The sequence below is a fragment of the Molothrus aeneus genome, chromosome 4, assembly GCF_037042795.1.
Source record: "Molothrus aeneus isolate 106 chromosome 4, BPBGC_Maene_1.0, whole genome shotgun sequence".
Lineage (NCBI taxonomy): Eukaryota > Metazoa > Chordata > Aves > Passeriformes > Icteridae > Molothrus > Molothrus aeneus.
This window is the reverse complement of record NC_089649.1, coordinates 17,184,402-17,200,055: the sequence shown is the minus strand read 5'-3', so window position 1 is coordinate 17,200,055 and position 15,654 is coordinate 17,184,402. Positions and strand designations below refer to the sequence as shown.

Genomic DNA, 15,654 nt, shown 5'->3' with positions numbered 1-15,654 from the left:
AAAAAAAACATTACAAAACCCCACAACACACACAACACCCAACACAACACAAAGCACACCATAATATAATATCATAAAACAATAAATTAGCCTTCTAAGAACATGCAGTCAGATTCACTCATTCCTCCTCTGTGTGGAGAGCTGAGAAAATACCACAGAACTGCAGCACGCAGAGACCTCTGCTGAAGCACACCTGTTCACAGGCAGAGAGGGAGCAAAGAGCCCCTTACCTGGTTGGTGTTGGCAGGGAGGAAGGAGAGTGCTGCAGCCAGGCTGCCCTGAGCAGCCAGCAGGTTGGCATACTGGCTCATCTTCTCGGCCAAAAGGGCGCCCATGGCGTTCGGGTCCACGGCCTGCGTGAGCTGCACGGCTTTGCGCAGGATCACCACCTTCTCTATCAAATCCTGAAAGATCAGGAGGGGGGAAACCCACTCACAAGTGAGAACAACAAAGTGAAGCAGGGCCTGGCTTTAGTCTGCCCCTGGCAGGACCCCTCTCACCCTGTGGGGAGCCCAAGCCAAGCGCAGGTTTCCCAGCTGCACCAAAGGCACAGCTGTTCCCAGAGCATGGAACAGCAACCACCCTCCAAGCACCACCTAACAGCAGAGCCAAAAGATTTCCCAAGAACTGCTTTTATCAAACAGGGCTCTATCAGCACTGAGCATCTCCACCAAGTGGATGCTTTCATAACATTATCTGGTGACAGCCTCAGAGCAGAGACAACATCACACCTGTCACCACTACTGCACTGCACATTCGTTTACAGGGCTTCAGTAAGTCAGTTCTTATCCATCTTCAAAGGATCTAAAAACTCCTCTGGAAGAGTTGTCCATACTTTTCTGGTTGTTACAGCAAAATTGTTTTCCTGATATTCACCAGAAATACTCTATAACCTGCCTTCCTTGCACATCCCCCAACACCAGAGCTGGTCTTGGTTGGGTTTCCTTCTAGTCTTTAATTATAAGAATATTTTCTGTTCTGTTTTCTTATGTTTTTCTTACTGTATTTGTACTAAAGGATACAACAAATATTCATTTTCCAAAATTAAAACCCTTTTAAAAATCTTACAAGAGTGTACCACACAAAAGATTTCAACCATACATTAATAATAAAAATTGTTTTCTAACCATTTGTTTTCCCCTACAAATCAGCACTTGAAAAAAGGCAAGTGAAAAAAACCCCAAAACAACAGCTTCTATTGCCACTATCATAGTAAACAAGTCACCTAATTAGGACTTCAACAACATTTTCCAATTTTACAGCCTGAGAGACGAAAGCCATGCAATCAAAATGCAAATTCAAACTGAAGGTAACTCTGTAAATAAAGCCCTCAAAATCAAATTATTTTGATAATTCAGAGAGTTAATGACATGAAGCAAAACTCAGATACACATCAGTTCCTTCAATTAACTAAAGAGTCTCACAGTATAATCAAGTAAATACTTTCTAAAACTGGTTCTTCAAAGACCTTAAACAGATGGAAGAAACTAGCATTGTATTATAAAATAAATTATTCCATTACTGCTTCATTCCACCCATCAACCCTATTCCCTCAAGATATCTGCTACAAGCAATCTATTTCACTGCTGGAAACCAAACTTTGTTGTGCAAACCCCCAGGGAAAACTCTCATGAGAACCTTCCTACAACTGCCTCTCCAGATTTAAATCTAATTCTATTGATTTCTTCTCCTGAACTTCCAAAAGTACAAATATTTCCTAACCACAAAAGATGCAAGCACTGGAAGGCCCTTCTTTACCAAAACACTAAGTACTACTATTATTTTACACAAGAAATGTATTAGTACCACTGCCCAAAGAACAAGGCAAGTGCAAGGGCCACTGTACTTCCCAGCATTTTCCAGTATCCTATCTGTGTGTTATTTTTCCAGAAAGGAAAGGCTTGCATCCTGATGTACATCAGACAGCAAAGCTCTACACTAGATAATTTGATTTAAGAGCCAAATGATTGCAGTCTGTTATTTCCAACACCTTTCTTAAACGAATTACCAACCTGAAGGGACAAGGGGCTGTTTCCATCCTGAACTTTGGTCCAACAAGCGACAAGTTTATCCACATTGCCAGCACAAATATAACAGAGGCAAGCTTGTGTCTGCAGAACGCTGTCCCCCTCATTCTCCAGCCTGCTACCCAGGAGATCTAGATAAAATAAGAACAAAGATGCTGGTAAATCACTCTGCGTTATCCCTCCCCACCACTGCTAAGCTGGGGAAGCAACCTGCCAAGGAGCAGTGAGCAAAGCCACGATACTGCTCTGGAATTATCCAGTCTAAGAAGAGTCCTTACCACAGAGGGCTGTAAACTCATCTGGCCTGGCATAAGTGAGCACAGCAGCCAAGGCCTCTCTCCAATTCTGCAGGTCACAAGACTGCACAATCTCTTTCCAGTTCTTTGTTACAACTGCAGTGATGAGCTAGAGCAGGAGAGAGACCACAGTTAGGATCTTGTTAGGACTTCCTCTGTTTAATACACAGGATAATTTGGATCTGCTCCAGTGTACTCATCCCCACTATATCCAGAGTCATGACAGGTACTGCATTGTAGTTCGACAGCTGCACAAGAGCACATCTTACTTAAAAAGGAAAAAAATCACAAAACAAGCTCAGAGAACATGCAGAGGCTGATTTTTCTTGCTACAAAATGAACAAGAAAAGAATACACAAATCTCCACAAGCTGTTGCAAATGGTTTTCAGCACTATTTTTGCAGACAAAGATAGCCTACCAAGTATTTAGCTATAAAGTCTTCTACACAATGCCCAGGGAGATGTATGACTTTTGTTTTTTAAACTGTTTCATTCAGCTTTAAGCTCTTGGTCTCAAGCTGACCAGTGAGGAGCAGTTGAAAAGGCTGCATAAAGAGCTGGCAGCAATATAAACCTGAGCTGGCTGTAGTAACCCTACACAGGCCACCTCTGCACAGCCCTCAGAATGGAATTCCAGTTTCATCCTTCTAAAACTCTGCCTCCAGTTATTGCTTTGGACAAAAGACAGACTTGGCAGCTGTGCTGCTCTAGAGTGAACAAAGTCCTTCTCATGCCAAGACTTCAAGCTCAGAAACAGCTGAACAAGCAGTATGTGTGCAGTTTGGGACCAGAAGAGAAAAAACACACCTGAACAACAAATGCAACATCCTGACTACAAGGTCAATGTTTGCCTGTCAGCATAGGCACAGATAACTGGTCAGCTCTTCATAAAAACCTTTTCCCAAAGGATGAACTACAGTGAAGAAATTCCTCTAAAAGCTGCCACCCTTGCTAAACCAACTGCTCTTTTAAAGGCACTTCTCCAGTTTCAACCTCTTGTCACTTCTTTCTCCTATTGGTAGTAAAAAAGAAAAGATTTGCACAGGCAACATCAGCAACCCCAGCACTGCAAAAAGCTGAAAATAACAATAACCAGCTGGCCATAACACCCTGTCTCCTAGACAAAGGGTGATTAATCTACCCTGGGCATACTTTGCTCTCTCTTCTGTGCATGCAGTAAAACAAAGCATCAGCAAAATCTGTGAAGGCTGATCATGGGCAGAAATCAACATAATGCTGCTGGCCCTGAGCATGGGTCACGTGTGAAAAAATTGACAGAACAGCAGATTGAAAATGTGCCCTTCTTAAAGCATTTGGCTTTATTGTTGACAATCTATTGGTGTATATGCAACTCAGAGACAGTGGAGATGGGACAAAGAATACTCTTGTGTACTGTTGTCCCCTTATGAATTAAAAAAGAGTAACAAAAATCCTTCTGCTCTGAGATCTTACGACTTGAACACTTACTAACATCTGACAGAAATAAATCTATAAAATGGCAAGAAAGCGTTTTAAGGTGAAAAAGGGAGTTGCCAAAGGCATATGAGCATGTTACTTCTGACCTGAAACACATACCCTGGTAATTTTGCTGCGCATCTTGGCAAAGTACTTCTCCTGAGTCCGGGAGAGCAGCTCCTGCCCGCCGGCGATGGCCAGGATGATGGCGTCGGCCATGCGGTTGTCGTGCAGGCACAGATCCACTGCACTTTCAAAGTTCCCTGTCAGCAGAGCCTGTGTGATCAGCCCATCCACATCTGCAACGACACAGAGGGGCACTTCCAAATGCTGCCACAAAAGCCACAGAGGGATGGATGCAGCAGCAGGTGACGCTGTCCAACTGTACAATGCTGGCACGGCCCACTCCCAGCCAGGTACTCACAGGGGCACAGCCATGCCACAGGGGCATTGTCAAACATTACTTACCTCGTGACAGAGCAAGTTCCTAGAGGTCTAAATGGCCCCTAAAACAACTACCTGAACAGTGCCATAAAAAGCCAAACCTAGACAGGGGTCAGTGGTTTCTGTGTTACTCAAGATCCCCTGGGAGGTTCTGTAGAAACAGCACTTCATGCCTGACCAAGCGTATCTTCTTTTATCACTCAGAGCAGCTGCATGTCAGCAAGGGGGTACACAAGTGCTCTAAAACTTCCTTCCTTCCTTAAAAAAGCTGTATTTTCAAGTGCCTTGAGACTGCATGTCTCAAGTTAGTTAGAGGCAAGTAATCACAATTCTTCACTATCTGTGCAGCATCTGCCTTCTCACTGGAACACCAGTATCAACAGCAGTACTTACAAATAACAGTACATACAATAAAATCAATATCAAGGTTTTTTTATACCTCCACTAACAGAAATGTTAAATGTTGTCTTTGCAGGTCCCAAATCTTCAGTTTCTTTTTTATGGTCCTTCAGCGTCTAAAAGAAAGGAAAAGAATAATTTCTGAGATTATGTAAACACTTAGAAAATTCAAACATTTTAAAACCACATGGCTCTTGCACTGCAAGTTAAATTTTCAGACTACCAGTCTGAATTTCAGACTACCAGTCAACTCAGAGACCATTAACTTAAAAGGGAAGGTTATCCCTGTGTGCCAGCTTGGGCAGAGGTAAAGTTACTTTTCTTCAGAGTAGCCAGGATGGGGCTGTGTGTTTTGTCCTGGAAGCAGTGTTGATAATACAGAGATGTTGTTGCTTTTGCTGAGCAGCACTTGCACAGCACCAAGGCCTCTTCTACTTCTCCTACTGCACCTCTGGTGAGAAGGTGCAGAGTGCATGGGAAGTTGGGATGAGACACAACCAGGACAGGTGACCCCAAACTGACCCAAGGGATATTCCAGGCCATTTAACATCATGCTCAGCACAATATAAAGCTGGAGGAAGAAGAAAGAGGGGGATGTTTGCAGGGATGGCATTTCTCTTCCCAAGTCACTGTTACATGTGATGAAGCTCAGCTTTCTTAGGGATGAAAACCTGCCTGCTCATGGGAAGCAGTTAATTAATTCCTTGTTTTTCTTTGCTTTACCAATTAAAGTTCCTTTATCTCACAAGTACCAGCAGCCAGACACCTGGATCCTGGGCACCAACTTCCATCTGTAGCCATATACACACAGCCCCCTCCAAGCAAAGCTACAGCTACAATGAGAAACTCAGAATCCTTTTCTTTCCTTCTCTTTCAGCCTTAACCCTTACCAAGAACAGTCTGCCATTAATGCTACCTAGGTTCCACCCTGCTCCACTTTGAATTTCAGCTCATCCATGAAAGCCTCTGCACCAGACATACACCCCGGTTTAATTAAGCAAATTACACATGAACACAAGCTTAATTTTCAACACAGAAGTCCAGTGTAGCACTCAGGACAGGAATGTTCAGTAGACAGAGACTGCTTTTTCTATAAAACTCCCCCAGAATTAAGGCAGAGACCACTTTGTGTGAGTACCTGGATTTTGGGATTTCAAACATTTCAATAATAAAAAATAGCACCAAAAGAGAAGTCTCTCTTCACCATCCACTTTCACAGCACAGGCTAAGCAGAGTGCAGAACCTGGCCCACAAACCACCTCCACTGTCACAAGCCATTGCTCCAGTACACTAAGGGAGCTCAGGAACACCCTGCTTGTTCAGCTAAACTGAAGGACAGAGTAGACCAAAGACATTCATTTGGAGGGGGAAGCAAGTCTGAAACAAGCTTTATGTTTGGCTTATGAAAAAGACACAGCATCTGGAAAATGATTTTGTTGTCAGATAACACTGGATGTGTGTTTGGTATTGGTTGAGAGCACGTTGTGACTACCACAGGAATAATGTGCCCATCCAGTTACTTTATGTATGTGACAGCATGCCCTGATGCATCACCAGTGGCTTCAGGCCAGGCTCACAAATATTTAGGTAGACTAAGGTCATGTGTGGCTGTGAATTCTCTCCTAGAAGAGACATTTGTAATGAGATACCCAATATCTTCATGACTGCATACAGCAAACCCCTTACACTGTCAGAAACACACATCTGTCACTACAGAGCCTACAGAACTAACAAGCAATCAAGCACCTAACCCAAGGAAAGCATCCTGATTTTGATGTCTTTAACAGGCTGTTTGTTATGTCTGCACCAGCCCAACAGGCAGGACCCTTGAACCACTGTCCCCATCTCCATAGAGAGCTGCAGACAGGCACCAAGCACAGGAAGCACAGCTACCAGCCCAAATTCTAACCCAAAAGGGGGACTGAGGGAATGGGGAAGAATGAAGTTGGCCTGTTCACACTATTTTCAGTGCTAGTGACACCTCACAAGACAGAGGCTCAGTCCTTAGTGCTAATTAGAGACCTATTCTCATATGTAAAACACAGGGTTGAAAACAATCCTATCCAAACAGTGTGTAGGATCCCAAATGCTGACATGGTTGAGCACAAACTCAGTGCTCCTAGCTGAACATAAACTAGGCTTCAGTAAACCTAGCTGAACATACTGCCTGAAGCAGATGAAACAGAATCCCAGCAAGAGTCCAGTTTTACCATTATAAATAATTTTTGGTATTTCTGTATATCCTCAGCAGTAGGAAAAGCCAAGAAAATGAAATGCTGTTAAAAGGAACAAAGTAAATACAGGGAGGTCAGCAGGGTTAGTCTAGAGGGCAACAGATACCTCTCCCAAGAACTCCTCCTCTGTAGTCTGGCCTTCATCCCCCTCATTTGGCACAGATCCATCAGATTCTGCAGGAGCCTTCAGCAGAGAGAAGATGCCATAAACATCCACCAGCAAAATAGGCAGAAACACTTTGCATTGCAGAGTACTGTCACCCTTCCACCAGCCAAGTTAGAACCAGACTGAAAATCACAGAAATGCATTGGCAATATGTTCTTGAGCCTCACAAACAGGGTAGAGGCCCAGCTGGGTTTCCTCACTCTCTGTCATTACACAGTACCTTGTGCTGTTTTCACCTCAGCTGCCTCAAAACATGCAAAAAAAAAAAACTTTCTTCCCCATGAGGCAGCGACAGATGACTCTGAACTGTCTGTGCCACAAAAGCACTGCAGAGTCCTGCTGTAGACTCAGGCCACTGCAATTACAGTGTGGGCAGTGCCTGAACTGTAGTTACCACTCTTGCAGGAAAAGTTACAGGACCACACACTCAGTCCTGCTTTCTTTAAAGCCTGATGAAGGTGCTGCTCTTGCTATCAGGTGCCAGTGAGACCCATATTAAAACCTGTGACTGAGAGCCCTTCATTGGAAAAGGAGGGGAACATCTGAATGGAAAAGAAGTGGTTGGTTTTTTAAAATAACACCTTCATCCTACTGAATGTAGGAACTTGCCACATGCTGGATTATTTGTGACTTACTTTGGAACAGCTATCAAGTGGAAAGAAAAATGATTATTACTTTACAAATTATTATGGCATTATAAAAGTAACCACAGAGTTACATACATGTGTTTGCTTACCTCTCCCAAGGCACCATCTGCAAGACCTTCTTTATTCAGAGCAGATGTGATCTAGAAAATGATTTAAGTAAGTACCCTTTTAAAGAGGCACCAAATTCTCAGATTGCAAAACTGGCACATGTAGCTATGTTGCCTGCACAACAGTGAACATGAAATTAAACACTTTAACATAAAACTAAAGCCATTTCCTCTTCCAGCCTGGAGATGGATTTACTGCTAAGATACCTGCACCCCAAGCTCTGATGGAAACAACAGCTGCCATACACCTTTAAACCTTTAATAGTCAGCTCAAGGGCCTCAAACCTCACTAGAGAGCTGCTGGAAACTACAGGAATAAAATCAGTATCAGAACATGATGGACAAAATCCTCTGTCTGCTCTGGTGAGGGAAAATAAAGCAGTGACAATCCTTGTGGAACAGAGAGCCTGTCAGGAAGCTGTGGGTTCCTGACATCAGGCATTTGGCTGTGGACTAGGATTTTCCAAGGTAAAAAAAGAGTTAAAATGCCCAGCTTCTACTGCTTTGCAAAGCAAACCATAACTCCAGATTCAATTAGGGCTCTCAAAACCAACAATTTCATGTATAGAGTTTCTATATTATTTCAGCATCAGGGAGCCTGGGTTTCACATTGCTCCTAAAATTATCTACTATTTTTTGTATTGTAGGCTTTATTTTACCCTTGTGGGTGTACCCTGGTTTGTGTAGAGAGCTGAGCTCAAATTGCTGGAGACAGTTTTCTCTTTCTTTTTTAATCACTAGTTTACAATAAAAATGAAAAATCCAGGACTTGGCTTCCATGAGAATCACAGGTTTTAAGAATATAACCCACCCTTCCCACGTTCTTCACAGCTTATTACAAGAAGCTGAAATCTGTGATCTCTGTTTTTACTTTCCTAATGGTACCAATAATAGGAAAACCAAGTTGTGATCTAGTGAGCTTTCCATCTGGGTATCACAAAGTTTCAGATGAGCTGTATTATGCTGCTTCTTCACACTAAAAAAACATGGAGTCAACTTCTGCATGGAATGTTTTCAGAAAACAGCTACATAAAACCAGGACTTTGTAGCTCCTTCAATCTGTTCCCCTAAATACTGAAATAATGAGATAGGCCCAGCATTCCAAGCTACCCAGTTCAGCTGGGCCCATTCTCCCAGCTTCTCCCATGCACAGGGCATATAAACCCAAAGCAAAAGCAAGCAGTGGGCTTTAATCTCATGAGGCCACTCTGCAGAACCACTACTGAATTTCAACTGGATTTTCTAATTGAGATCTGCTTTTCAAAAACAGGATTACCCTTGCTGTGCTTGCCTTTGGACAAATATTTAGAAGCTGAGGACAAACTTAACAAAACCATTATTTTTTTCCCACAATCATATTAATTTTGCCCTAAAAGGCATTTAATTTGTGAGCACAATACACTTTAATGGAGCCAATCTTTGAAAATAAAACATTAGTTTCATATAATGAAAATGAGTCAAATGTTAAAATCCACTGAAACAGAGCTGAAGAAATACTAGATAGTTCCTGGGTAGACAACTGAAAACAACAGAGCCAGAAGGCACAGCAGGTAACTCCCTGTAACACTGAGTAAAAATCTTCCAGCTGGGAAGAAAGGTCTATAATGATGTGCAAATTGCTTCCTGGTAATCCAAACTTTGCTTTTCCAAATGTAACCACGTTTGACCTTTGGGCTTGTTTTTTCTCTTTTTCTTTCAAAAATGAAGGATGTCTCCCAGAAACAAAAAAAGACTATCCCAGATTTTCCTAGTTAATGAAAACTGCTTACATGTTCTTCAACCAGAAAGCCTAAAAGCAGATGCCATTCCACCATGCTCAAGTAGAAGGGTGTCACATAGCAAAGTTACATGAATAGCCTGAATCAATAAATATCAAAGCCTCTTGATGAGTGAGAATTTCACTCATCAACAATGGACAGCCAGATGCAGACACACCTCTGAAGTGTGTTGCCTGCTCTGGCATTTCCACTGAACATCCATATTGCAAGAAGACACAACTAATGAGAAAACCCAACAGAGCAAAGTGTTTTCTGTAAGAATTCTGAAATTAAACTCTGAAATTCAAAAGTTATTTATCTCACATATTTACCTTCTTCTTCAGATCATCCTTCCTGTATCCTAAGAGCTCAAGGTATCTAACACGTGAATCCTCTTCGAAGTTCACCTTTAAAAAGTTAAAAACTATATTGCAATTCACAATTTTTCATTTTCTCCCTCACTGGCACAAATGACCCAGGGAGATTTAGTGACTGAGTAGACCAAACGTAATAAAGAGAAATGCAAAAACCTTCAGTGACTTGGGCACCTGAGCAGGTGGGCAAGGCTTCCATCTGGTTATTGCAGGTGAACCATGTGTTTATCTGCTTCACTTGGAAACCTCTACATGCTTAGAGTGAGCAGTGAAAGCCCATCTAAAGCTATCCCAAAGCTTTAATCCTTCTACCAGCTCCCTGTACAAGTATTAGCTGATGGGGAATATCCAAAACCATGGGATATAACCTCACCCACACCTTTGCTTTGTCATGACTCCCCACAAACCCCCCTGGTCCTGAGGACCCTCCCTCCTCTGGTGGATCTCCTGCAGTGCCAGGGCTCATGGGAATTATTCCCACAGCCTGCAGCTTTTGGTTCCCAGCACCTCTTCAGCTCAATGTGCAGAAGGAACCACCTCCTGGCTGTCCCACTCCCTGGGGAGCTGCTGCAGGGCTGCCAGCCTGTTACCTTCAAGAAGGCCCACACGTTCCTCTCAAAGTCAGCCAGGGCCATGTCCATTTTCTTCTGGCAGTAGCTGACAAAGCCCTGGGACTGCACAGCCTCCTGCAGCTGGTTTGAGCGGGCCAGGAACTCCTTCTCTGTGACAACCTGGCTCACGTAGACGTGGGGATGCTGCTGCTGCTGCTGCTCCATGCCCGGCTGCTGAGGAGGCTTGGAATTCTCAAAGGTCACCAGCTTGCCTCCAAACTGGAATTGAAGCACACATACAGCATGTGAAAATACAAGTACACAGCAGGGGAGCATGTATCAAAATGTATTTTATATAACATATATATGATTATTGTCCGTTAACTGAACACTCCTGACATCTGCTCATTTATTTGTTTTCCCCCAATGTGAAGTAGGTTCACATTGATAAGATTTATAAGCAGACATTCCTGTGCCTGTTTTTTTCTCAGACAAAAGACAGACCAGAAACTGAGAGCTGGAGCTGTGGGTCTGTGCAGTACCCAGCAACAGTGGAGTATCTAATGATATTGCAATGCAGTTGCCAAAGAAACCTTTACTTAACATTATTAAGTAAATGCTCAAGCATGATGTCTGCCCTGCTCTTGCCAGGCTGTTTAGCAGTTGAAACTCTACCGAGAGATAGGCAATAAGTTGTGACAACATTTGAAGAGGTAAAATTAACACAGGAAAATAATTAGGAGGGGCTTATGATATTATTTCATTCTATAGCTGTAAGTTAATTTACACAGGCAAATCCAGTAAAACCTGCATTAGAAGAAAGCAAAAGCCTAGCCAGGGAAAAGACTGACACCTGGCTCCTAGGAAACCAGGACAAATAAGGGAATAAACATCATAAAATGACACATCAGTCAGTGGCTAGGCAACATCACTTCTTTTTGACAGGAGAAAATTGCATTTAATTTGCACATCAGATCATGAATAAACAGATATATGATGTTGAAAATTGTGTAGTATTGCAGCAGAGAAATTGAATTCAAATGGACAGGCTAAAATCCCCAGAAGTTCCCAAATAAATGGCCTGTGGGTTTAGAAAAGAAGCCAAAAGTGGAGCCAAGGAGCAAAAAAGCTAAGCTTGCCATCTCCTCAGCTGGCTCCTCTGCAAATGAACCAGCCATGGAGGAACCTACCCTTGTGCTGCTACAGCAACTCCTGTTACCTTGATCAAAGCTAACCTGAGTGTTCTCCACCATACTGACTTACATGAGAGCAGTTTGAAACTATGAAGTCTCAGATACTTGCCCAGTTTGGTCTCATCCGCCCCAGTGTATATTTATTTACCCTAAAACAAGCAGTGCACAGAAACAAAAGCAAAGCCCTAATGCCAAGATACAAACAAATGTCTCTCAGACACTTTTCTTATCCCAAGCATTTTGGTCAGGCTTTTGCTGTTGCCAGTGCCCTGTCTGGAAGGCACCCTGAGCATCTCTCATTATGATAACAAAGAGGAAGATCTCCCAGGGTGGAGCATCCCACTGAACTCCCCCCCTTTAAGGGTTTTAGCAGGTGGCAGCACTATCTCCCTACCTGCCAGGCCAGCCCTGCCCATCCCTTACAGTACTGTCTCTTACAGTATTCATTGGCAGGGAGGAATGATGAGGAGGACTCTCACCGATATCAGAAAGATATTATCAGAAGTATCAGATAATTAACTACTTTATTATGCTATATTATTTTATACTGTATTACACTACATCTAAACTGAATCTGCCAAGCACTCAACTGCACAGCATCTCATGACTGTCAGCCAACAGTCCCAACACACGCGCTTGGTCCTGACAGGCCAAGGAAACAAAACACCATCAACCTGGGTAAACATCTCCATATTGCATTCTACTTTGGCACAACACAGGAGCAGCAAATGAGATAAGAATTGTTTTGATCATTCTTTTCTCTGCTTCTCTCAGGTTCAGAGAATGTGAATCCCACAGTCCTTACCGAGAAGGATGCTCCCATGGGTCGCCGGATCCACTTGGGTGGTTTCTTCAGAGGCATCACCACACTCTGTGGGGCAGTCTGCTGGGGGAGCTGCAGGGGAGGCAGGGGCTGGCCTGTGCCAAAGGGATCGAGGTTCCCAAAAGACGAGGAGAGCTTTGATAACACAAGGGGGAAAAACCAAAGTGACATTAATAAACGAAACATCTATTTGGTACTCCTGCAAGCAGGGCTGCAGGCAACCACTGAAAACTTCCCATATTTTGTTCACCCCCTCCCCACTTTCTGTCCCTATTCTGAACAATTTTCAACACCTGGTCAACTTGTTTCTGCCTGAGGCCATCGGCGCTGCCGCCCATGATGGAGTAGACGCTGATGCGGCCGTCGAAGGAGGCTGCAGACAGCACAGCAGGGTTCCTCGGGCACCACTGGATATCAAAGCACCACTGCGTGTTCGTGGGCAGCTCGTACAGCACCTGGGGAGCAAAACCAAGCCCAACAAATCAGAGCTCTCATGGAGCACCCAGCCTGACAGCAACAACCTTCCCCTGTGCCCCAAGGCTGGTCTGCTCTCCCTGCTCCCCATCACCATACACACTGACAGCGGACAAACCCTGATGATCCACACACCACTGCTCCATCTCCTTCTCCTCCCATTAAATCTTGTGTTGAATCCCCACAGGACAAATGATACAGGTGGGGTGTGTCTGTGTTGTCCCACTGTGAGCTGCTGACATTCACGCTAGCTTATTCAGAGCTGATTTAGGGATCCTCACACACTGTGTGGAGGAAGTCTGTTTCCACAGGAAAACTAGAAATGGTAAAACCTGCACCCTGGGCAGACAGCCTTTTGTGCCCTGGAACAGACAAGCTCCCCCTACAGCAGATATTTAACCATAAACCAGGAGAAACTCAAAGAACAAAATGCTAGCTGTCAGCAAAATGCTGTCTCCCATGGAACTTGTTTTTAGTTTTTAAAACTTCATAACAGCACAGGATCCAGCTCAGATAACTCATCTAACACTGCACAGCTTTTGCATTTTTGGGCCAATGTCTGAATTTTAGAAACACTTCCCTTTCCACAATTATTGCCCACTGGAGGCAAGGAGCCCTCCAGCATGTCTGAAGCCTTGCTTCCTGGTCTAGAGACAAACACTGTCTGAAAAACAGTTCTGGATTCTCTTTGAAAGATATTCCCAGGCCCAAAAGGGTGGGGTGGGAACACATTTGAGTGGCTCTCACTGATCTGCTACAACTATGGCAATCTACAAATACCCTCCTGGCTGGATAAAGTTCTTAGAGAAGGAAAAAGGCAATTGCAACCATGGTCCTGCCACACTGGACTCAAAACAAAAGAGTAGGAAGCATATATTTAGTTTAAGTGGAGCCATTTCCATCTCTTATAATGAACAGGGACATCACTACTCAGTAAGAGAGAAGCTGCAAGGACAAATGTGTAATATTGACAACACCAGTAAGGAATCCTGCACCACCACGACAAACTCAGAAGTAAAGCATATAGCAAATAGGATAGGGGGCAGCATCCCACAGGAGCATCATTCCTAGGAATGCAAGCACAGGAATATGTGCTTTGCATGTGCCACCTCTGAACAGACATTTTTGGGTTCTTTTAAGTGGTATGCATACAATACCTCTCCTGTGTTAGGGTTGGAGCAGAGAATTTTAGCATCCTTCCCACAGCTAAGTAGCAGCTCTGGATCTGCCATACTCCAAGCAATGGCCAATATACCCCTGCATGAAAAGCCACAACAAAAAATAGCTTAATGTAAATGCAAAATGGTAAACAAAGCATATTTAGAAGTTCAGCATTCCATATCAAAATGCCCTCTCCACCCCTTCCTCTTACAAGAGGAGGAATTTTTCAATGTTATCAGCCCTTGTTTTGTTGAAATAGATGTTTGCTATTTTCTGCATGAAAAGGTATAAAGATGCAGCCATTGTATCTGAAAATTAAATGCAACAGTCACATGGGAGAAGCTAGGCATCAGTAACCATATGGTTTAGTGTCACTAACACCCAGTGTGCAAACCCACAGGTAAGGTCAGTGACTAGGAAGTATTTCAGCTTTTTATTAGCAAGACATTCAGCAGAACCCACTGGCAGCAGTTTTGGTAGCAGCCACAACACTGTTCTCCCTTCTTAAATCAAGCATTGGATTTGAGCAATAAGGAAAGTTTCACCAACAATGGAGGACGGACAAAAAAATCGACCCATTTGATTTTTGCTTAACAAAATCATCCACTATACCCAAAATTAAGGCATTTAGGGACTGAGGGGCACAGAAACTGTGCAAACCCACACAAGGATGTGCCTGGGTGCACCTTAGCATGTTATTCAGCCAAAATCAACTACTACTAATTCTTTTTTCCTTAGCTTCCTCTTCTTAAAATACTTAGAAACAAACAAGTAGCTTCACTGTTTCAGCAGCCTGGTAGGTTTGTCTATTTAATTTTGGAGCTGGTTTCCTTCAGAGTACCAAGCTCCAAAACCACAAGGCCTTCATGGCACAGGGCTGGCTGGTCAGCAAGCCAGCTTACAGCACTGGCTGCTGCTGAAATTGCCAGCACCAAGGGAGCCTTCCTCCCCAGGGAACAGCGGGAAGTGGGATGTACAAAGCAGGACAGTCACCAACAGTGCAAATACCATGGAGCACACCACTCCATGTAAGCCTCATACCTTGTGTGACTTTCCAGAACACGAAGTGGGGAGGAGGCAAATCTCAGGTCCCACATCTGAATAACAGGCAGCCTGTCGTCCTCCGAGGCCAAAACCATCTGGGTGGCAACTTCAGGGTGCCATGCCAAGCCTGAGCAGTGCATCTGAGGAGAGACATTGGGCCAAAGCATCACACAGCTGAGCAGCACTAAAGGAAAAAGAAAACTAGCTCAAATATGTCTGTGTGTATGGTAAAACACCACTGCAAGGGAATTTGCAGCTGTCTTTCCAGGCATTATTTCTGACTGCATTCAGACTGGGAAATTCTCCTTATTCTTGTGAATGAGGAGACTTGCACTTCAGTTTCCCAAGGTCCTTTCAGAGAGATTACACTCTGCTGACTTTTTCCCAGTCCTAGGTTTTAATGTGAGAAAACACTAAAGCTCACCATATGAACCTTTTTCTCTATTATTTTTATTGCTATTTTAATAAAAGCCATCATTAGGGCAGAGGTTATTGGCATGAG

General features: G+C 43.6%; 1 protein-coding gene across 2 annotated transcripts in view; it reads right to left on the bottom strand.

Annotated features, from left to right (window-relative positions):
* SEC31A (SEC31 homolog A, COPII coat complex component) overlaps window positions 1-15,654 on the bottom strand; it is a 40,070-nt gene that overhangs the window by 16,805 nt on the left and 7,611 nt on the right. For both annotated transcript variants that reach the window (XM_066548007.1, XM_066548009.1), the window contains exons 7-19: window positions 15,150-15,292; window positions 14,105-14,204; window positions 12,767-12,928; window positions 12,456-12,608; window positions 10,497-10,736; window positions 9,865-9,939; window positions 7,758-7,808; window positions 6,962-7,039; window positions 4,662-4,737; window positions 3,899-4,077; window positions 2,306-2,432; window positions 2,013-2,158; window positions 231-404 (exon numbers count right to left, since the gene is read on the bottom strand). In XM_066548007.1, the coding sequence (XP_066404104.1) occupies window positions 231-404; window positions 2,013-2,158; window positions 2,306-2,432; window positions 3,899-4,077; window positions 4,662-4,737; window positions 6,962-7,039; window positions 7,758-7,808; window positions 9,865-9,939; window positions 10,497-10,736; window positions 12,456-12,608; window positions 12,767-12,928; window positions 14,105-14,204; window positions 15,150-15,292 (1,704 nt within the window). The remainder of the gene's footprint in view (window positions 1-230; window positions 405-2,012; window positions 2,159-2,305; window positions 2,433-3,898; window positions 4,078-4,661; window positions 4,738-6,961; window positions 7,040-7,757; window positions 7,809-9,864; window positions 9,940-10,496; window positions 10,737-12,455; window positions 12,609-12,766; window positions 12,929-14,104; window positions 14,205-15,149; window positions 15,293-15,654) is intronic.